This window comes from Perna viridis, chromosome 10 (genome assembly GCF_037379345.1).
Source record: "Perna viridis isolate PV_CMFRI_1.1 ecotype Kerala chromosome 10, ASM3737934v1, whole genome shotgun sequence".
NCBI classification, from domain to species: domain Eukaryota; kingdom Metazoa; phylum Mollusca; class Bivalvia; order Mytilida; family Mytilidae; genus Perna; species Perna viridis.
This window is the reverse complement of record NC_142454.1, coordinates 25,571,719-25,592,848: the sequence shown is the minus strand read 5'-3', so window position 1 is coordinate 25,592,848 and position 21,130 is coordinate 25,571,719. Positions and strand designations below refer to the sequence as shown.

General features: G+C 33.7%; 3 protein-coding genes across 3 annotated transcripts; 2 read left to right on the top strand and 1 right to left on the bottom strand.

Moving 5' to 3' along the window:
* The first annotated feature begins 563 nt into the window (after positions 1 to 563).
* LOC148605130 (uncharacterized) lies at positions 564 to 5,485 on the top strand. Its single transcript, XM_088549590.1, has 8 exons — positions 564 to 680; positions 1,185 to 1,360; positions 1,704 to 1,823; positions 2,348 to 2,706; positions 2,930 to 3,143; positions 3,369 to 3,473; positions 3,968 to 4,066; positions 4,935 to 5,485. The coding sequence occupies exons 2-8, from the start codon at positions 1,205 to 1,207 to the stop codon at positions 5,247 to 5,249; spliced, it is 1,368 nt and encodes a 455-aa protein (XP_088405716.1). The 5' UTR covers positions 564 to 680; positions 1,185 to 1,204; the 3' UTR covers positions 5,250 to 5,485.
* Positions 5,486 to 7,167: 1,682 nt separating this feature from the next.
* LOC148605129 (uncharacterized) lies at positions 7,168 to 13,648 on the top strand. Its single transcript, XM_088549589.1, has 8 exons — positions 7,168 to 7,308; positions 7,826 to 7,987; positions 8,563 to 8,688; positions 9,394 to 9,809; positions 10,687 to 10,897; positions 12,148 to 12,252; positions 12,498 to 12,599; positions 13,300 to 13,648. Exons 1-8 carry the CDS (start codon positions 7,279 to 7,281, stop codon positions 13,591 to 13,593), a joined length of 1,446 nt encoding a protein of 481 aa, XP_088405715.1. The 5' UTR covers positions 7,168 to 7,278; the 3' UTR covers positions 13,594 to 13,648.
* Positions 13,649 to 14,018: 370 nt separating this feature from the next.
* Positions 14,019 to 21,122, bottom strand: LOC148605128 (uncharacterized). Its single transcript, XM_088549593.1, has 8 exons — positions 20,848 to 21,122; positions 19,618 to 19,776; positions 19,000 to 19,119; positions 18,207 to 18,334; positions 17,256 to 17,499; positions 16,348 to 16,470; positions 15,677 to 15,775; positions 14,019 to 14,828 (listed from the first exon to the last, which is right to left on the bottom strand). The coding sequence occupies exons 1-8, from the start codon at positions 20,860 to 20,862 to the stop codon at positions 14,547 to 14,549; spliced, it is 1,170 nt and encodes a 389-aa protein (XP_088405719.1). The 5' UTR covers positions 20,863 to 21,122; the 3' UTR covers positions 14,019 to 14,546.
* Positions 21,123 to 21,130: the final 8 nt, after the last annotated feature.

The window sequence follows — 21,130 nt, the reverse complement described above, 5'->3', positions numbered from 1 at the left end:
CTAGGATTGTTTAACGATAATATGATTGAAGGATCTAGATAACGATGTTCCTTCTTTTGGGTCACATCAGCTATAAAATCAGACTCATGCGAGTGAAGGAATATGTCAGCCAGTAAAGGAGTACAAAAGTTTGGCAAACATCAGCAAATGATATGCTGGAACCTCCTTTTTAAAGTCTCGGGATCTGCCTTTACGTGCATGTAAATTGTAAACATATTAATTGTCGCGGTTGCTAATTGTTCGCGAATTCTGTTAAGTGAACATAATCCGTTCGCTGGTATCCATTTTCGCGATTTCAAGAAATTAAAAGCGTTGTATAATGTGAAAAAATCTATTTCGTGGGTACTATTTTTCGCGGTTTTCTGTCCACCGCAAAAATAGCGAAAATTATTACGCCGCGAAAATTAATACGTTTACAGTATTGACATTGAAAAACGACCTTCGCAAAAGTTCAAGTAATTTTCAAACCACAAAACGGCAGTCAACAATTTATTGATCCGTTATTAAAATGTCATTGTTTTAAACCTTTTCAATTACTTTCGTTTCAATACTTAGGACCGAAAAAGAAACGAGCGATTTATTTTCAAAGAGTTAATTGTACGATCGGTTACAATTCGTTTCTAGTAGAAATGTGAAACCTTGTCGGCCATGTTTATATGACAAACAAAAACAGATACAAGGTAACAAACAATGTAGTTTATACATATACTTATTTGTCAATTGCAAATTTTGCTTGCAAACCAATGCTCTCTTTGATCATTTAACTATGTAAAATATTTTTCTGAAAAAGAAAACATTTTTTTTAATTAGTTTAATTCTATATATGTACTTGTACATCTCCTGAATAAAATATTTTGTATGAACTTGACTGTTATTGTTTTGTGTCTGTTTAGTTATTTATATTTTGATGTAGTATATATTTTTTGGTGATGAGTGTGGTTTTTATATAGTAAATTTAACCGTTATTACACTAAAAATAGATAATTAATGTGCATTTTTACATAATTACAAGAACAATCATTTTTATTGAATGTACTTTTCAATAAAAATGAAACTGCTCCACTACTAAGAAATAAATGACCACATTTACATACATGTACATACAACAATAAACAGGTTATAAATTCAAGACGTGTATTTTCTCACCATATCTTCCGGATTAAGTCCTATAATTGAATTTTCAGAGTGTTCCAATACTAACTAGATGGAAACAGCTATATTTAAGGAACTTGAGGATTTCCTAGACCCGTTTTTGGACCCACAATATGGTCCGGTACGCCCAGATAAAACCAAAGCTGGAAAAGCCCTCATCGCTTTGGATGCATTAATCAAGCACATGCCAGGTGTTACGGAAGACAGGGTAATTGTATTCCTAACAATTTCCTTTCAAAAGCTTTAAGAAATTCACTTTTATTATTTTTGCGTAACTATCCCTATGCACAACATTATACATAGTGTTCAATCTTAATGTTGCATTGACTATCATAGATTGTATTACATTTGACAATACATAGGCAGTAAAATATTTTCATAGGATATCATAAGAATGTGCATATCTGCCTATCGGTCAATTGTTTTGTGAGCCTCACAAATTCCACGGTGGATCACGGTTTCACAATCCTGAAAATGTTTTATGTTGGCAGATATGCAAATACATGTAGTACATGTATATCATATTTATGATATACGAAACATTATTCTAGGTGGAATCCCTAAAGGTGATGCTGACAGAGGCGATGAGAGGTCGATGGACCTCTATGGACATGAGGATAGATGATGCTGTGGACCAATTCAACGAAATAAAGCGTTTGGCTTTTGACACGGTAAATAATACATCACACTCATTTATTTGGGTATGCAACTCTTAAAAATTTTGTTCTTGTAGTTTGCAATGTCCTCATAATGGTAATCAATACAAATTTAACCATTGATCTTAGAAGCACTGAGAGTCCGATTTCAATCTAACAGGAAGTTAACTTGTATATGTAATACCGAGTAAGGATCTTTACTAGTTTCGTATCTTTAACAAAAAATAAAATAAAATGTTTATCTGTTTATAAATAACGTCTAACAGTGATGTTGAATTATGAAGAAAGATAGACCCAAATTGATGTAAAACTTTCAAAGGCATGATTATTTTCAAAACTATCAATATCTATTCATCTTAGTCCTCATACAGGTTATTTATGTCTCATATTATACATGAATAACCTCTCATATTTTACATGTATACCATCCCCTTAAATTCCAGCCCTTTTCAACAAACCCCTCATTTGTAACCCTAAATCAAGCCTTAGAACTTTAAGGTACCATTCGAATTAAACTGATTTTAAGTGTGTTGTTTCAGCGGATTCTTCATGAACCAGAAAAGATCCAGTACCTGTATGACAGCACCAAATCAAAATCACATGACAATTACTTTACTCCTCGTCCAACTGTTCCTAAGCAACGAGCAAATGTTGATGAATCTTCATTGAAAATAAATCCCACACCTATGGAAAATGGGGTCATCAATATGGAAGGTACTGGAGGTGCGACTGCGCGGATGAGAATCAACAGGAACCCGGATGATCCACTGAATCGGGAATTCACTCTTGATTTAATTAAATCAAGTACAAGGAGACCGAATCCGACTGGTCATGATTTAGTTAACCGAAATACTCTCATTCGCCAAGAGTACAACGAGAGGACAACAGGACATGTAACGTAAATATTAATTTAAATTTGTTTACAAGTACAATGTACAATTTAAGTAATAGGAACAGCAGACAAACAAAGATTTCCAATGGACAGTAAAATGTTACGCATATTTTAAACTGTTCAAAATGTTCATTTTGCTTAGCAAAGTTTAAGTCAGCAAGTTGTTGCATACTCATACAGGTACGTTTTATGTACATTTGATAATCTACATGTACATGTATGTTTACAGACAGCCAGACCTACGTATTCCTGAAACGATACCAGAGACGCCACCAACCCCATACGTCCCTGCCCATATCAGAACAAATCATCCGACCAAAATAGCGGACCGATTCACTAACCTGTTTGATATAGAATGGGCGGATGCATATGAGCAAGTTTGTAGGAACAGACAAGGTGTTCCAGAAGTCATGATAATTATAGACTTAGCTGACATTTTAAAGGTTTGTAAATAATGAGAAATAAAAAATCAAATATTAACACAAAAAAATTAATGACATACACCAAGCAAACCATGGAGTAATAGTGAAATGCAATATTCAATAGATAAGACAAGATGAAAAGCGTCAAATTAACCAACAGTAAAGGGAAATAATAGATACAAAACTGTTTGTCTGGCAATTGAGTTGCAAACTAAAAAATTACGTTCTTTTTCCTTTTATCTCTAGAACGCCTTTAAGTATACACGTGATGAATCAAATAGCTTAATAGAGAGCATGGCAACGAGACTACACGACACCATGGCAGTCCCTCCAGGCCACACACCATATAAGGTACATGTATATGTAGACTAACACTGGCCTTTTCAAATTCTAATATCAGAGAAAACGATGAAACATAATGTGTAATCCCGCTTCAAAACAAAATGAAAGTTAAGTATACCAGTCGTAAAAATGTCTTTATGTGTATTAGATTATAGAATGACATAAACTACCTAAAAATTGCAAAATCACATACATTTACATGTACCTAATTACATGTAGTATGTGTAATATGTACGACGTAATGCCTTTCAGGAGTTCAAAATGTACTGCATTTTCATGACAGCTCGTATTTTAAAAAAAAATGTTTGTTTTCACCGGCACAACTGAAAGAAACGATTTATTTTGCATCAATGTACATGTAGAATGAATAGTTTAAATAGTTACATCGTACAAACCCATATCGCAAAACAATTAGTCATTAATTGTATTTTTCTGTTGAAAGGTACATGATTGTATACTTCGTTTATACAAGTGCTCCATTTGCTGTCTCTTTTTTGCCATAGATTCAACTTCGCGAAAGACACCATGATGTCACGTTCAAACATCATGCCAGAGAGTTAGTCAAGGAAACAGCAGATCTTAGTTTAGATGTCATAATGAACGTAAGTCGATCCTAGATTTATGTCTGTTCCGAATTACTCCGTGAAAAATTCGAAAGTATGGATCAAGTTGACGAAGAGTGCTCTCCTTTGAAGAAAAAATTAACTGTGTTGTTTATACATAATACCGTATCACGGGTACATGCACATGTCCAAAAAACACCTACGTGTATATATTATTGTAGAACAGTGATTTTTTTTTCCTTATATAGTTCTCTTGTATAGTCCGTGAAAACATTGTTTTTTTATCGTATTACAATTATTATGACTCCTTATGTTTACTTGCAATGATTAAATATTTGGTAATTAAGCTACATTATGTGTAAATTTTATATAAAATAAAACAGAATTATTAATAAACCTAGCTATCTTCAAGGACCTAGGACATCACCCAGCTTAAGAATTATAGTGAAATTTATATGATCGATTAAGCCCCTCTATCTCGTAACTTCAACCGCATACAGGTTACACCTGAAAGAGTAATCAGAGGAACCAAAATTCTAGCGGAAATCAAATGAATATAATCAATAGACCAGACAGGGAAAAAAGACACGCACATCAAAGAACATACAATAACCAAAATAATACGTACAAAGTAACAAAAGTAAACGAGTAACTCGGACTCCACTAAAACTGGGAGCATGGACTAGGTGCACTGGTAGGGTAAGGGTCCTCTGCTTTTCTAGAAACACCCGTCGAGTTGCTCATAAAAACTCAAGTCAAGGGCAGACGAAAGAGGAAAGTTTCAAACAATGTATATGAAGATTTGTAGAAACCGAAAGAAAAACAAATAATTAAACAGAGGTTTTAAAAAAATCAATAAGTACAAAAAATGCATTTCACAATATTTAATTTCTTTCTCTGTTAACAGGATTTCCAGGAAAGATACAATCCACCCAATTTCCGACATCACGTGATGGAACGACACGATTACGACGAATACCAAAAACTAGACAAAGTATCTAAATACCTTAGACGTTGTGTAGAAGTAACTTGGTATATGAATGTACAGGATCCTCCTATGGGACTTTTATGGCCAAACCAAACTGAAACTGAAATATCATTGAACTGTTTCCGTCACTTTACGAAGTTTGGCAACAAATTAGAACACGAGGTATGGCCAGCTTTGTTACTCCATGACCAAGGACCTGTTGTTGTAAAAGGAGTTGCTCAGCTTCGGTACTAAGCATGTCTACTGTTCAGCTTCGGTACTTAGCATGTTTACTGTTCAGCTTCGGTACTAAGCAAGTCTATCGTTCAGAAACCTCATACAGTGTATAAACCTCCGTCCTAATATTAGGGGTTATAACAAAATTGATAAGTCGATCATGCATACCCGGTCTTATGTTTTATATATATGTAATTGTCATGTAAAAATGTTAATATATTTAAAATTGAATAAATTTGTTATTACATATTTGATATCAAGTTATTTTATTTCTTGGGTGGCTTGGTCTTTCCGCGTTATTTTACGTTTCTCGTGCACTTCACACCTAATTTCAAACTAAGTCAGATTGCTACATTGTGGGAGTACGTCTTGTCGTTTCATTTTCACTTTATGTTACTGGAGTAAATAGAGGCAACTACTTCGCTGTACCTGTGTATAATGTGTTTTGGGGCCAACTGCAGTCTGTCGTTTGGTGTGAGGGTTTCCTCATCTTTCATTGACGACCCATGAGCGGACATTGTTCATCCCGGTGGGGTTTTTGTCTCTTTGGCATATTCACCACATCCATCCTTCATATATTTATTACTTGATGAGCAAAATCAATTACCGATAAATTTGTATAACATTATTATTGTAAAAATAATGCATTCTTCTTGTTTCACTCTTGTCGCACTGTGTGTGGGTAATTTCACTCTCGCACTTTCTCCCGCCAAAACGTCACAATTTTGATATCAATCCGCCAATCACAGAATTTAAAATCCGTACTGAAAACATCGATAAATTATGAAAAAAATCAATATAATAAATAGGATAATCAATTGGTTGTCGTGAATAACTAAAATAGTATCACTCGTGCCAAGAACTCTTGAACAAATAACTCGTGCGCGGAATAATTTCAGCACATTCGTTAAATCTAGGCGTTCTTCTGCACTTGTAATTATTTTTGGTTATTCACTCTTTCCAATTAATTATCCTATTATTATTAATATACACTATTAATTCTCGTGTAGAACATAAACAGTAAAGAATTATGAATAATGCTCATTAATTTGATACCTTCACTTCCCATATGATAATATGCATGTTGATCTGAATCATGGTCTATAATAGAATGTGCACAATGATAATCTCAAATCAGAGGCGCACAATGGTTATATGTAGCAAAAATTCGGCGAAAGTTTCATTCAGTGTTGTAGGAGTAATTCGGAAAAGAGATAGACAGTGTACATTTGTATTCCTTTGTGTAAAGGGAGGAGGGAGGTACGGACACCCTTTTCACTTTATACCCCACTTGCAGCCAAATTCGCAAGACTTAGTATGGCATATAACAGTTCTGATCTAATATAACACTCGTTGTAACGTCGACTTTCATTGAATTGGTTAATTCCTCGATTCATGCTTAATGTTTATGCATGTGCAAGCGTTATCTTTAAAGCTAATTTCAGATATATTTGACAACTGCATTAAAATGTAGATAACTTAGTTCATCTGAAGATTTGAATGGCCAATTGACGGTCGCAAATACCATTTAACAGTGTTCTTTGACGCGTCGCCTATCCAGTGAAATTAGTTTGCGACTGTAAAATCCGAGATTAGCGCATAAAACAGTAGCATTTTATCCTGAATTTATTTCATTTAGTATATCATGTTTTCAAAAAGATAATTTTAAAGATTCGGACAAAGCAACAATGTAGATTTTTGCATAAAGAACCAAATTAATGTAAAGGGAATACCATGATAAGTAGTAAGCCGATGTGTCCGGCCGGATACAAAAACCAGACCGCCTATATTTTTTGTTTATTTATTTCTATCAAATATTGCACATGATTTTATATTTCTGTGTATCAATTTACTTATCGTATAACAATAGAAACTAAACATGCAATGCAAAAATTAAATCTCCTTTTGTCAGGTCTAAGTAATAAAAGTCTGATTTGTTAAGTCGGAACTTAGTGTTCTGTGTGATTAAGCAATGTTAAAAATAATGGCTGACATTTTATATGTTAAACAAAAGTAAATTTAAAAACCGAATGTGGAGAAGGGGAAGATGGACAAAATAATCGACCCTACTCATCAAGTAAGTAAATTAATAGTATATAAGATGGCTAGTTATGATAGATAAGTTTCTAGAAAATGCACGTGTATGGCAGGAACAATCACATCGTTTGTTCGCCGTCAACCGTCTTTACAGAGAGTTGAATTCGAAAGTTCAATTAAGCAATTTTTTAAAAGCATACATGTATAGTCATATACAACCACAATGATTCGTGGAGTGAGCTTAGGCAGTATTGAGTATGCTTCAAATTTGTAAAAACATGAATTATCTCCCTTTCAAGATACAAGGGAGAAAACCATCATAGAAAATCATAAATAATTTCATAAATATGCAAAATAAATAAAAATGTTCTCAAAATGACACAAAAACGATTGAAATTAATAGGTCTATTTAATAATTATTTATTTAATTATTTAATTTATTTATTCTGTGGAGGGAAATTAACTGAAGGGAAATACAAAAAAATAATCGTATTAAAAATATCAAAGTCTTAACAACTTTGTAAGTTTTAAATAAAGAATATGGTTTTATATTTCAGGCTTACCATGATTTACAGAATATAGACACATTTTTGACTAAATGTAACAAACTGTTTGAAGATCCATTAATAGATGGCTATCCATCACACGAGGAATCTATTTCAGTTAGATCTAGTCTATCGTACATTGAAGAATTCTTACGCCAGCATGGATGCAACGGTGTAGGTTTATTTTCCTTTTGTATGTATTTGCGAAATATATTAAGCGAAGTCTGCCCATGAGAGATGTAAAGTTGTTTTGGACTTCGATCATGCCTGAGCCTCGTGCAAATACACTAGTACATGTAAGAATACGCATTAAAAAACGGAAATACATTTATACAGAGATATTGATATACATTTCACCGCCAAGTTATGGATACGTTGCTAGGACAGTTGTCTTGACCAGTGGAAATATGCGAGACTTCCTCCTGAAAAGGCTCATTACAAATGTCATTTCAAACGAAATCAAACTAAGACATGACTTTTTTTATTTATTTTAATTGTGAACATGTAATTCTTTGCTTTTTACTTGCTTTACCCTACCGGTGCACCTGGTCCGTGCTCTCAGTTTTTAGTGGAGTCCGAGTTGCTCATTTGCTTTTGTTACTTAGTATGTATGATTAACTTAAATGTTAAGTCCGTTTTTTTTTTTTTTTTTTTTTTTGTCGTATATAATTATGTTTACACTTATTTCACAGTATCGTTCTAATGAATGAAAAAAAATTATTAGTTCAATAACCATAATTGTATTCCAGATTTCAATGAAGTGGTTGAAAGAAATTATAACTCATTCCGAGGGTGAAGACTGGAGTCGGATGTCTCGGTACCTTAAAGATGCTAACAATGAATTTTCTGGAATCAAGAGGGTTTATGACGATATAGTAAGTAGAATTTCACATGAATAAAGAAACCTTTTTTATGAAGTCTGGAGACTTTTTTTTATGAAGTCTGGGGACTAAGTATAATTGCACACTTCCAAGTTTAAGTATTTAGTTTTTGATGGCCTAATTTCTTATGCTAAAAGTTTATACCCTGTCGCAATCAATTGGTCATGCCATAAAATAAATGTTTGTATCTCTTGATATTCTCTTTTTCTTATTAAAAAAAATGTTTTTAGCAATTTGTTTTATATCTCCATTATTCTGCACGATATTTACATGTCCTGTCAGTTGTAGGAAAAAGGGTTAAACTTAGTAAAGAATATTTTTGTTCTTGGTAGTTGTTAATCTTAGTAAAGAATATTTTTGTTCTTGGTAGTTAATCTTAGTAAAGAATATTTTTGTTCTTGGCGGTTGCTTCAACTTGGTTCGAATACTTACGCACTACGAGAAGAGATTTTCTTTGAATTAAAGAGATAGAGCTGCAAATGAAGAAAAAATAACATTAGAGAGTATTTTTTACCACATGTCATGCCAAACTGTATATTCTGCACTCTCGATAGTTACAAATATTATACTTCAGTTTTTAAACTATCGTCGACCCTCTCACTGAAATCTGAATCTTTTACTATCTAATGGGTAAAAATATCATTTAAGACCGGATGTTGTGTAAAATGTTATGTTTCTATTATTTCTTTTTGTGTTCAGATAAGGGAAATAAAGAAACGGGACGAATCGTATTCACAACTACCAGATGCTAAACAAAGCAGTGATAGGAACCCCAAGCACTCATTCAGACAACAAAACATTGAAAACATGTCAAGACTCCCGGAAGACATCAGAGTAGCATCTCCACCTACGCCTGTCCAGTATATAAGGAACGACTACTCAGAACGAATGGGGTCAACCCGCAGGCATGCTGATGAACCGGATATGTATGCTCACCATTCCCACAGAAAGGAACACATCACAAGACAGCATAGTAATATTGACGAAAAGCTTCGGTCGGAACTCAGACTGCCATTGGAGAAAATAAATGAACCTCCAACTCCTCAACCATATGAGTTTAAAGATCCTGAAGTGATAGCCCTTGAAGCTTTGACGAAGAGGGAAAACGTAAAAAGGTACATGCACATTAATACAAATGTATACATACATTGTACATGTATTTATCAAGAATTCATCAATTACTTATAACTACATTGTACAAGTAGTTGTTATGTCCTCTTATGCGTATGAATAACCTCAGGGCCTAATCGATGAATAACTTCAGGGCCTAATCGAGCGGGAGATATGAGCAAACGCTTCCTCTTGTTTGTGCATACTTCTCCTATTTGTCTTGGATGGAGAGAAGTTTTTATAATTGATTTCATAGACAAAAATGTCAATATTGTTATTTTTCAAACAGAATTAAAATTTTACGTAACCTTTTTTGTTTTTGCCATCGACGTCTAGAATAGGCTTGTAACCTTATCCTTTTTTCCTTAGTGAATTTTTAAAAGTTCACTTGTTACTACCGTTAAAGTCATGTACTTAGACTCCTTGTTTCTTTTTGTATTTTTAGTTTATTATGTATGAGAAATATGCTCTTAGTTGACTTTTTTAAGTTCTAGATTTTTCCATTGACTTCTCATTGTTATTTGCTCTCTTTGCATTATTCTTTGGGGCCACCAAAAAAACCAAATATTTTTTTTAACATTTAAGTGCATCTTATGATCCATATAAAATTCAGACACCAACCAATAGTAGTAAAAGGGATACACGGTGCAGAAAACTCACCGAAAAAAACAGTGGGGTTTTGCCTACATACATGTTTGCCGTATTATTACGTATCCATATTCCTTTTCGTACACAATTCTGTTTTCGAGAACATTTTACTCCTGCTTAGTTAAACTAGACCAAGAACAATTATTATCTCATCATATGATCTGTAATTAGATTTTTGCCATGCATATGCATGTATCATCTCCTGTCTGTCTACCTAATATGATTTTATTTAAGTAAAGAAGCTGACGTCTTGAAGATTGTACACCAGGGTAATCCAAACTTTACAGACCTGAGTGATAAAAATAGACCAAGTAAAATTGCCGAGAGATACAGCAAATTGTATGACGATCTGTGGACAGATGCTCACGAAGAGTTATCCACCCTTTACAGTCAACATGGGAAGGGAGAGCGCAGAGTGATATTAGACTTAGCCGTCATTTTGAAGGTATCTGTCTTCCTTTTTGTTCTTTTTTACAATTTTTTGTCAAATATATCAGCGTTGAGTGAGAAAATATATTATATATGTAGAAAAAGCAGTCTAAACCGAACCCTGAATAAATCCTACCTAAATTAAACAAACCCCGCTGACTCAAAGAAGTTTGGTTTACATACATATAGGTTTCATCATGAACTCGTGGATCGTTACGGTGTATCCATCTGCGCAGTGAAAACTGATTTGTTCATCGTGTCATAGTTTTCCTCTCCTCTTTCGTCTACCCCGGACTTGATTTTTTATGAGCAACTCGGCGGATATTTTTAGAAAAGCAGAGGACGCTTACCCTACCGGTACATCTGGTCCATGCTCCAAGTTTTTATTTTAGTCCTAGTTGCTCATTTACTTTTGTTACTTTGTATGTATGATTTTAGTTACTTCATGTTCATTGTTGTGTACGTCTGTTTTCCATGTTTGGTCTTTGTCCCTGGATTACATTCTTTTGATTACCGCTATAACCTTGGTTCCCTTGATTACTCTTTCACTGTATATACATTTGTACAAAAGTTAATTGACCCTATTGTGCTTACTTAATATGCGTTTAGCACGCTCAATGTACAAAATTGCATAAAATTCCTTTGTTTTACCCAAGCCATACCTCGCGGAAGTGTATATTGAGCAGTACTCATCAACTTAACACAAAATGGTCCATTTTTTTAATCGATAGAGGATGTACAGTCTTAACCAAACTCAGGTTTATTGTTAACCTGTAAAGTCTTCAAGTAATTTCATACCAGTTTAAATTCTTTTTGAATCTGTGTCAGTCGATTACTATGACTAAACTTAATATACCTGGTGCGTTATTTGTCACGAATCACATGCTACTTATTCTGTTCAACAACTAAGTAACTAAGTAACAGCTGTGGTCTACTCATCTTTGATCGACCTTGTTTTTTTTACGTTTACACTCAAAGCTGTCCTAGCGGCCACCTATGTTCAGGAATTGTCCGTTCTCAATGACTGTGACTAAAATATCCCTATGTAATGCGTTCTATGTACAATTAAACTATTTAACGACGACTTGTGTTTTGTAAACATGATTTTACCCTCCTTTGCAAGATCAAATAAGACTGGTTTGACTGTAATTATAATTTTGTCATTAAAGTACACGAAAACTCTTTCCATCTTACGTTGGAGTACAACCAAGAAAACACAAAAAGCGAGCTAGATATCGTAATGATTTCATGGTTACATCGTTTTAGGCGGCCTTTGACTTCACGTCAAAGCACGTGGATACTCAGATTGAGAGAATTGCTCACCAAACAAGAGAGTTAATGTTAGACCCATGCAGTGACAGACAACAGGAGGTGGGTAATAAGTTGGTCCTCTTATCAGTTTTGGACACACAGAAGAAACCTTTACGCGTCAAAACTATTTCTAAATAATTATGTCGTATGTTTTGAAATGTTCATCTTGGCATGCTAAAGTTTCAGTTATACAAGGCAAGTTCACATGCTTTGGAATGATGTTATTTTTTTTTTTTTTAAAGATTTTGAACATGGGCACAGTTTTAATATCTGTTAATAAAATAATTTGTATTCGTTACTTTCAGGGTGACATAGGCGATCCTTTCCGACACGACAAGCTACTCGGTCAATTTGCATGTGTCTGTATCAAGGATACAGCCGATCTAAGCATCGGAGCACTGCAAAAGGTACATGTACATATAAAGACTTGTTCATGTAGTATGAGGCAGATGTAACCTCTACATAAGAGGGCGAAGTTGCAATTGAAAATTTATATCTTTTAAATAATTATGCCTTTTACAGTTTTACACTGTTAGCTAGAATTTAACTTAAATTTTTAAACTAACTATTTTGTTTTGTTTTGTTTTGTTTTGTTTTTTTTTTTGGGGGGATCAAATATACGAAACTAGTAAGTATCGTTACTCAGTAATACCCGCTGTATCACCTGTTAACTTCCTGTCAGACTGAAATCCGGCTCTCAGTGCATTAAGTTGTAGTAAGTTCGTCCTATATTATCTATTATCTTCGGACACGTTTCTTCTAACATTCTTCTCAGCAGACCTAATAACTTCCTCAATACTTACAATTTTGTACTACAGTGAACATATCACCCCGCAGTTCTCGGTGAACAAAAGATTAAGAATATTCGAGGTTGATATTATAATTTACACAAAAATGTTGAATGTAGCAGAGGTACATTGTAAAGCAAGCAGTTTACATGATTGTATAATATACATCTTTACAGATTTACATAAAACCTAGTTGTTAATTATGCAATGGGTTTATGTCACATGCTTTTGATTTCATTAATATTCCTTATACTAAATTAACACTGTGATGTTGTTTTTTTTTAAATCTTTATTTATATTTTTTTCTTTTTTTGGTTAGCATTTTCGAACACATTCGTTCCCAAAGATGGCAGTGAAAACAAGAATTGGAAATATTTCGGCAGTGAAAAAATATACAGATAAATGCATCGAATTAACCTGGTTTATGAATGTTCAAGACCCACAAATGGTTTTAGTATGGCCAGATATGGTAGAACTAGACAGCTTAACAGATTATTTCCGGTACTACACAGCCACCGGAACAACCCTTGATCACGAGGTTTGGCCTGCGCTCTTACTGTGTAAGGACGGTCCAATGACAGTCAAGGGAGTTGCACAGTTTAGAAATCATTGACTTGTACATTAAATTTAATTTAGATTCTTAAATAAATTATGGAATCATTTTTGGTTGTAATTGGTACTTTTATGTAGTATAATATTGTTTACAATCCACTTTTATACCAATGAATGATTGAACTTGATGAAAAGGTCACTCGAAGCAGAAAAGGTTCTCTTTGCATGTGGCGTCAGTTGTTTAATATTGTGACCAATTATTTCATGTAACGAAAAGTTTTAATTTAAACATATTTGATTGCTTTAAAAAAAAACAGTACAATATTTACAATTCATGCAATGGGGCAAACAACTGGTATCAACTTATGCGGTAATCTCCTTATAGTGTTTTAACGCAAAGTTTTAATTCAGGATATACACGCTCTAACGTTCAAACTATCGTTGAAATCATGCTGACTTTTAGCGCATTAAATCAAACACAAAAAATGGAAATCTCTGCTATTTATTATAACATAAACCACATTTTGGTAGAGAGAACAAGCTAACGAACTTATCTGACAAAACTTGACAATAATTTATAATAAATTAAACTTGACAATGATTTGTAACACATTAAACTTGACCATGACTAGTAACAATTTAAACTTGACAATAATTTTAATGATTCCAATCTGATTATAGCATATGCCTTTTTGTGCATTGTGATTGATTGTTCGCCTTTTACGACCTCGGCGTTGACAGTTAATTCCATGTACGTCAATAAACATGGCTACCATTGCTCCGACAAAAATATAATCGGCTTTATTCTATTCATTTTCAGCATTTTATGTTCAAATCCCGGGATTCAAAACAACATTTCTGATGGAATATGGTTATCGGTAGCCTATATTTATTTCAAATATTAAAAAGTACAAGAATGTCATGCCACCATTTTTAATGTTAATTTCGGCTGTCAATTTCACGGAATGAGAATCTACAAGAAAATAAACGATGAATAAATTAAAAAGTTACAATCTATTTATATTGAGCCACACCTTTTACCATCAAAGGTCCACCACTGGTCAACATCAAAGCTGGCCATACTTCATGGCGTAATATTATCCCCGGTCTAGTAAAATACTGGAACGACGTTGTCAACTCGCTCCGCTGAACCTCCGAAGGCCACAGGAAACTCATGGGCGGGTCTTGTACGTTCATTAACCACGTGACCCTCACACATTTGCTACAGTACGATTTGACACTTTGTATCTGAAGAATGTCTCGGAGTTTTTCTCGCCTGATTCTCCATTCAAAATTCTGAAAATGGAATATTTTAGAAAATATGAAATGTGATTTTAAACCTGTTAAGAATCAGGTGTGCATAAGTCTTAACTTCAAAGACGACATAGTACATGTATATGTATATAATGTTGTTTACTTCTCAATCAGAAGAAAAATTTCTAAAAACATACACCATGAAAGCATTAAATGTCTCAAGGATTTATATTTATTTGTGTTTTATATTGTATTTTTGTAATGACATTTTGTACAAATTTGAATGTTATCTGTCCATAGGAACTTAGTATGTTCATCAAGCTCACTCTTCAGTAACCCAAAACAGTCATGGGGTTGCTAGCCATAATTCATGGTTTCACCCACAATTTCACTTCTTAAATGCCTGTTTCAAGTCAGGAACATGTTGACTGAATTTCATTTCCGGTTTGTATTAAAATTTGCCAGTATAATCAGGACCTGATCTTCCCAGTTCATGATTAATATGATTATTTTAGTATATGTATTTTCACTTATACACACTGAAAAGGTTAAGCATCATTTGTCTACCCCGGACTTGACTTTTTATGAGCAACTCGGCGGGTGTTTCTAGAAAAGCAGAGGACGCTTACCCTACCGGTGCACCTGGTCCATGCTCCCAGTTTTTAGTGAATCCGAGTTGCTCATTTACATTTGTTACTTTGTATGTATGATTTTAGTTACATTATGTTCTTTGTTGTGCACGTCTGTTTTCCATGTCTGGTCTTTGTCCCTGGATTACATTCTTTTGATTACCACTATAACCTTGGTTCCCTTGGTTACTCTTATACTTATTCCATTATGCGTTTAGATTTAGATTATCTACATCTACATGTATAATACTTGTTTAGTACCTTGGTCAAAGCTGGAATACTCAGTTCTGCATTTTCTTTTAGGCATTGTTTTGAATATTTCGGGAAACGCATACTCATCAAAGGATCGATTTTTTCTATCTGAAATGTACGTTATTTGGTTAAAAAAAGAAACATCGAGTGGACGCAAATTAGTCGAAAATGGCTTTTCTTGAAATTTAAAGCTATTTTCTTAATACTAAAACACACCTTAAAAGAAACACAATTAATGACAGCAAACGGAAGGCAAACTTTAAGTCATGCATAATTTGTAAAACATAACTAATTCTTTCATTGTAGTCATTCAAATTTAAACTAATTGATTCGTAATAACTCTCCAGGATTCTGGTTGTTTGGTCTCTCTGGTCAACATAAGTCATTCAGTAGAAACCAACTCGGTACTATGACGTGGTTATCATCAATTGGCCGCTAGTCCGTGATTCAAATAATCCCAAACGTTATTTCGTTTGTTGAAGTATCAACTCACCATGCGTGATCATAAATAAAATATTTGTACATAATAATTAAGAGATTGTTTTCAACATATTTGCATTACCTACATTTACTTTGGGACAATTTACAGTTGTTCACAAACCGTTTTGCGGTCCACGAAGCGTAAACTGCTCCAAAATGTATTCTATCGAATAACTTATATTATATTTATATTGAAGTACCTGATAATCGGATAAACCGTTCAAAAATGGATCTTCGAGTGGTTGAATCATCATTTTTTTCATCACTTTGCTCATTGTAGATATTTCCTTTTCAGCAATATCGTGAGTAAACTCATACGCCCTCTATAATAAACACTGTCAATACAATTTTGTTATACAATGTACTGAATTATTTTGAAACTGAATTAAGTATTAATTGAATAAACCATACTTTGGCAGAACCCGTCATCCGTCAAAATTAAAGTTACTTTTCGTTTATGAATTGAGTCTTTCAGTGCCGAATCCAGAGAAATGCTTAAGGGTCGTCCACCAGGTCCTTCCGAAAAATGCTTGAAAAACACATTCAATAAACGAATTTACACATAAAATACGATATTTTCTCGCAAATCAATAAGGGGACACCCCACCATGGTTCTGCCTATGAAATCTTAAAACCCATATCGTTTTCATAAAAATTCGAACAGAATCAAGGTTATCATAGACAAACCAAAATCCGAAACTGAAGTATGATAAAAACGTATGGAATTTTAGCTGCTTACTCAGAATGGAAACATTCTCAAAGTAAAGATGGAAACAGAAAGGTCACACATGTACGAGGAGCATTAATGATATAGCATAAGATTTTTGCCTGATCTGTACATGATTGTAATTTTACCATATACATAAACATATATATGTATCTCTCGAAAGATGTCAAAAATTGCATTGGATCACGTAATACATCTACATTTGTAAGTTCATATTCCACAAAACAGGAGGTCGACAAAAATAAATGGAGAAAGTCTTTCCATTAAAACATATAATATATACAATGACCAGTGTTTACACATCGAGAAAGCTTTCACATAAAAGGGAATACTAAGTTGTGATAAGTGAAAATATTTTAGCATGTTTATGATAATAGGCACCTTAAGAATAGTAGCCAATTCCAGTATGGCTCTCTCGTTTCCCATTACTTCCTGCTTGTATAATTTCTGTAAGTCTTCGTATGCCTCTGTCCACTCCTGGTCGTAAAGGTAGTTCAAATTTTCAACTACTTTTGTCGGTCTGCTCATATCACTAAGGTCTGTGAATTTGAGGTCGTCAATGTTTCTAGGACTTCTTAAGGTTTTGATTGAGGTAATCGAGTTTCTGTTGATCTCATAACTTCTTCTGAAGAAAATAAAAACAACATCCAATGGCGATGATGCCCTAATGCATTTGTAACAATTAATTTAGGAATATCTTATATTTTTTCGGTCTATGAGGAAATAATCTCTATCACGTGGTGCACACTAGATAACCTGCGCAGCAAGTTTTTTTCAAGTGTGCACCACGGGCATTGGGATTATTTTAAATAGATCGAAAACATATAACAGTCATTTCTTATAATTTAATTTTAGTATCAAAATTTAAGGAGTAAATAAGCGAAAAAGATTGATGACGTCACAGTCTAATTACAACAATTGGTCGATGAGATGATTGACAAAATATTTCATCCAATCAGAAAGCTCGTTACAACTGAAACTAAATTATTTAAGAATAACTGTCAAGCAGAACATTCACGACTTACGGTATTGCATGCAAAGGTAAGTACACTTTTTTATCCCCAAGTGAAAATTTTTTATTTTTTTTTATTTTTAATACACCTACTCACACTGTACAGAATGGAGAAGAAATATTTTTGTTGAATTTTTTTTCTATTTTTCTTTAAAAAATAATGAGAAATTTTCTCCCTTAGATCGTTTAGTTATATTTTAACTGGGATAAGTTTCCTATATTACAGTTCTTCTAAAGAAAGGCAATTTTGTTTTTACACAGTTTATAGCGCTACAATCAAAACACATATAAAGTGGATCAAACAAAATACTCATACATACCGAAGCAATGAATCTGTATTGTCTTTGAGCCCTTTATTAGTTGAATATCCATTGCTCATTCTCCAATGGGAGTACATGTATCGATTTGTATGTTCGCCAATATTACCAATAGCGGTCTTAACATCTGCCTGCAATACAAATTAGTTCAACTACCCATTGGACTTACCCATGTTTTCAACTACCCACTGGACTATCCCATGTTTTATAAGGGAAATCAAGGGAACAAGGATTCGAACAGTAATCAAACAAAAAAAAATTTTTCAGGAATATCGACTAGACCAAGAAAACAGACAAACGCAACAAAGAACACACATGGATTGACAAAAATATATGCACAGAAAAGCATAAAAAAAGTAAAATGAGCAATCCAGACTCCACTAAAAACTAAAAGCAAGGGGAATGTACATTTGTAGGATAAGCGTCCTCTTTTTTTCTCTCTAGAAACAACCGCCCAGTTGCTAAAATGTCACTTTCGAGGTAGACAAAAGAGGACAATTATGACAAGGTGATCATTTTGTCAAGCTATGTGGTTTAAATGGTGAATTGTACAGATGCTAACATACTTTATCGAAAAAAAGTTTATAATAAGTTTTAGCATCTCTTCCATATCTTTTCATTTTATAAGGTTTTGTTGGGGCTATTTCAGTAATTTCGGAACCAGTTTTTTATGAGTAGTAGACCAAAGCCTAATATGTTGAGTCTAAAAAATCACTGAAAAGGTGTCAAGTTCACTGATACACAAAGATTTTTTTATTGAAAAAAGATTGAGACTATTTCGACGAGATAAACTAACCCGTTTGATGAAGTAGCCCCTTGCCACAAGAAACTCGTTTAATGCTCTCTTACAATGTCGTATTATCCCAGGAAAGTCTCTCAGTCTTGCACTAGATATAACTTCTAGTACGGATGGAACCTACAAAAAATTGAAATTATATATGCTATACATTTACAATGTGTGTAATCTTTGTATCATATTTTTCAAAGGAGGAAAGAAAAACTCATAGTGTCCATGGTACTTACAATGAAAGTTAAATACTACATGCATACTAGATCGTTTTAAGATTGAAATATGTGAACAGCATGTGGAGGATTGTAGCACCAATTCAAGGAAGTATTTAAATACAATACGAAATGTACGTGAATGTATTAAATACAAGAGTTATGGTCAATTTTACATGATTAATACATATACATGTATATACAAATATATCAGAGAAACAAAAATATTCGAATATTTTGACTAATTCCTTAATAATGTCAAAACGTATTCTTTAATATATCATACAATATCACATGACCAGTGTCAATGAATTCACTGAATGTCATTTGATTGGTATTTTGCCCATTCTTGTCTGTATCGTTTTTTGAGTTTTTGGATGTTGTTCAACATAGTTTTTTTTATTACGCTTACGTTATCACATGTAATTTCCTCCACATTATCCAGTAGGAACACAAGTTCAGTTTGGATGTTTTTTGCCATCTCTGGTGTTGGGATGCTAGGTGGATTTGGTCCATCTAGTTTAGTGCACTGTTCTAGAAAATGTTCCAGCCTTATAAAGGCCAAGTTGATCTGAAATTTATATATTTATTTCAGGTGAAATTGTTAAAAACATCATACTTTGTGATAAATCGCATGCAAATGAAACTTCGATAAATTTCAAAATTTCACGTGTCACAAAAATACATGTTTTTTTTAATATGGTTAACGCCTAGTTGTATCGTTGTTAGAAATTATACAGAGTAACTAGATATCTTCAGTTGGTGAGAATAAAATGAATAATGGAAAACTATATATTGGGATGCGGTTTAAGGGAAGAGGGAATGAGAATGGAAAATGAGGTTTTTAATTGAGGAGTAGGGAATAAAATATGATAATTGCCTTTTTAGTTTGGAAAAAAAAAGTTTATTGATTGTCTTAAGATTATCTTCATGACAAGTGCTTTAAAGGAAGTAAGAGTAGTCAAGGGAACCAAGGTTCTTGGGAAATCAATAGAAAGTTATACAGGGGCAATGACCAAACATGGAAAACAGACATACACAACAAATAACATTAAGTAACTAAAATAATACATACAAAGTAACAAAAGTAAATGAGCAACCCGGACTCCACTAAAACTGGGAGCATAGACCAGGTGCACCGGTAGGGTAAGCGTCCTCTGCTTTTCTAGAAACAACCGCCGAGTTGCTCACAAAAAGTCAAGTTCGGGCTAGACCAGAGAGGTATGGAAAACTATGACACGATGAACAAATCAGTTTTCATGGTGCAGATGGATAAACCATAACGATCCACCACGAGTCCATGATGGCGAAGAAATGCTAACCTACCCGGTGCATTTTGTTTCACGTTTGGTTTTGATTTGTTTTGTTCGTAGTCAATGTGTCTGCGTGTAAAATATTAAGTTTCCTTGTGCTTTGTTTGATTGTTTTCTTTTGACGCCTTGGTGTATTTATTTCTTTTTGTTCCGTTTTGGAAAGTGGAAATTGCTTGAGGGTAAATATGAGCAAAATTTGGACGATATATTTTGTTAACAAGTAAAAAGAAGCTTGCGTCGTTTATCAGCTGAACTCTGAATTATTACTTATACCCGTTATTAATCAGTAGTATTATCATAATGGCAGCTTAATATACAAAAGTACATACCTTCCGGCGGTCCATTTTCGAAGTATTTTTGGCTTCTTTATATGACAAGGTCTAGTGATGTTGTCTTCAGAAACGTCAGGTTTTCATGCAAGATTACAGTATCACATAAATAAGAAGGAAAAATAGATCGTAAACTTTTGCTTTTCACCGTGTGTACAAATTTCCTTCTGACTGAGGATTAAATATTTCAACAGCTGTTACAAGACATTAGGTTTTTTTTTCACCCGCATATTTCAGTGTCAACAGTAGCAAAATCAAGGGTTAACTCTAATTCTGGAAGCCT

What these genes read in the sequence shown, in the direction of transcription:
- LOC148605129 (XM_088549589.1), top strand. Translation starts at nt 7,279, where the DNA reads ATGGACAAAATAATCGACCCTACTCATCAA. An exon ending in AGAGGGTTTATGACGATATA is followed by an intron (nt 8,689 to 9,393) that starts GTAAGTAGAATT and finishes TTTTGTGTTCAG; the next exon opens with ATAAGGGAAATAAAGAAACG. An exon ending in GCAGTGACAGACAACAGGAG is followed by an intron (nt 12,253 to 12,497) that starts GTGGGTAATAAG and finishes CGTTACTTTCAG; the next exon opens with GGTGACATAGGCGATCCTTT.
- LOC148605130 (XM_088549590.1), top strand. Translation starts at nt 1,205, where the DNA reads ATGGAAACAGCTATATTTAAGGAACTTGAGGATTTCCTAGACCCGTTT. An exon ending in AGGACAACAGGACATGTAAC is followed by an intron (nt 2,707 to 2,929) that starts GTAAATATTAAT and finishes GTATGTTTACAG; the next exon opens with ACAGCCAGACCTACGTATTC. An exon ending in GTTTAGATGTCATAATGAAC is followed by an intron (nt 4,067 to 4,934) that starts GTAAGTCGATCC and finishes CTCTGTTAACAG; the next exon opens with GATTTCCAGGAAAGATACAA.
- LOC148605128 (XM_088549593.1), bottom strand. An exon ending in AATACAGATTCATTGCTTCG is followed by an intron (nt 17,500 to 18,206) that starts GTATGTATGAGT and finishes TATTTTCTTCAG; the next exon opens with AAGAAGTTATGAGATCAACA. An exon ending in AATTGGCTACTATTCTTAAG is followed by an intron (nt 16,471 to 17,255) that starts GTGCCTATTATC and finishes TGTTTATTATAG; the next exon opens with AGGGCGTATGAGTTTACTCA.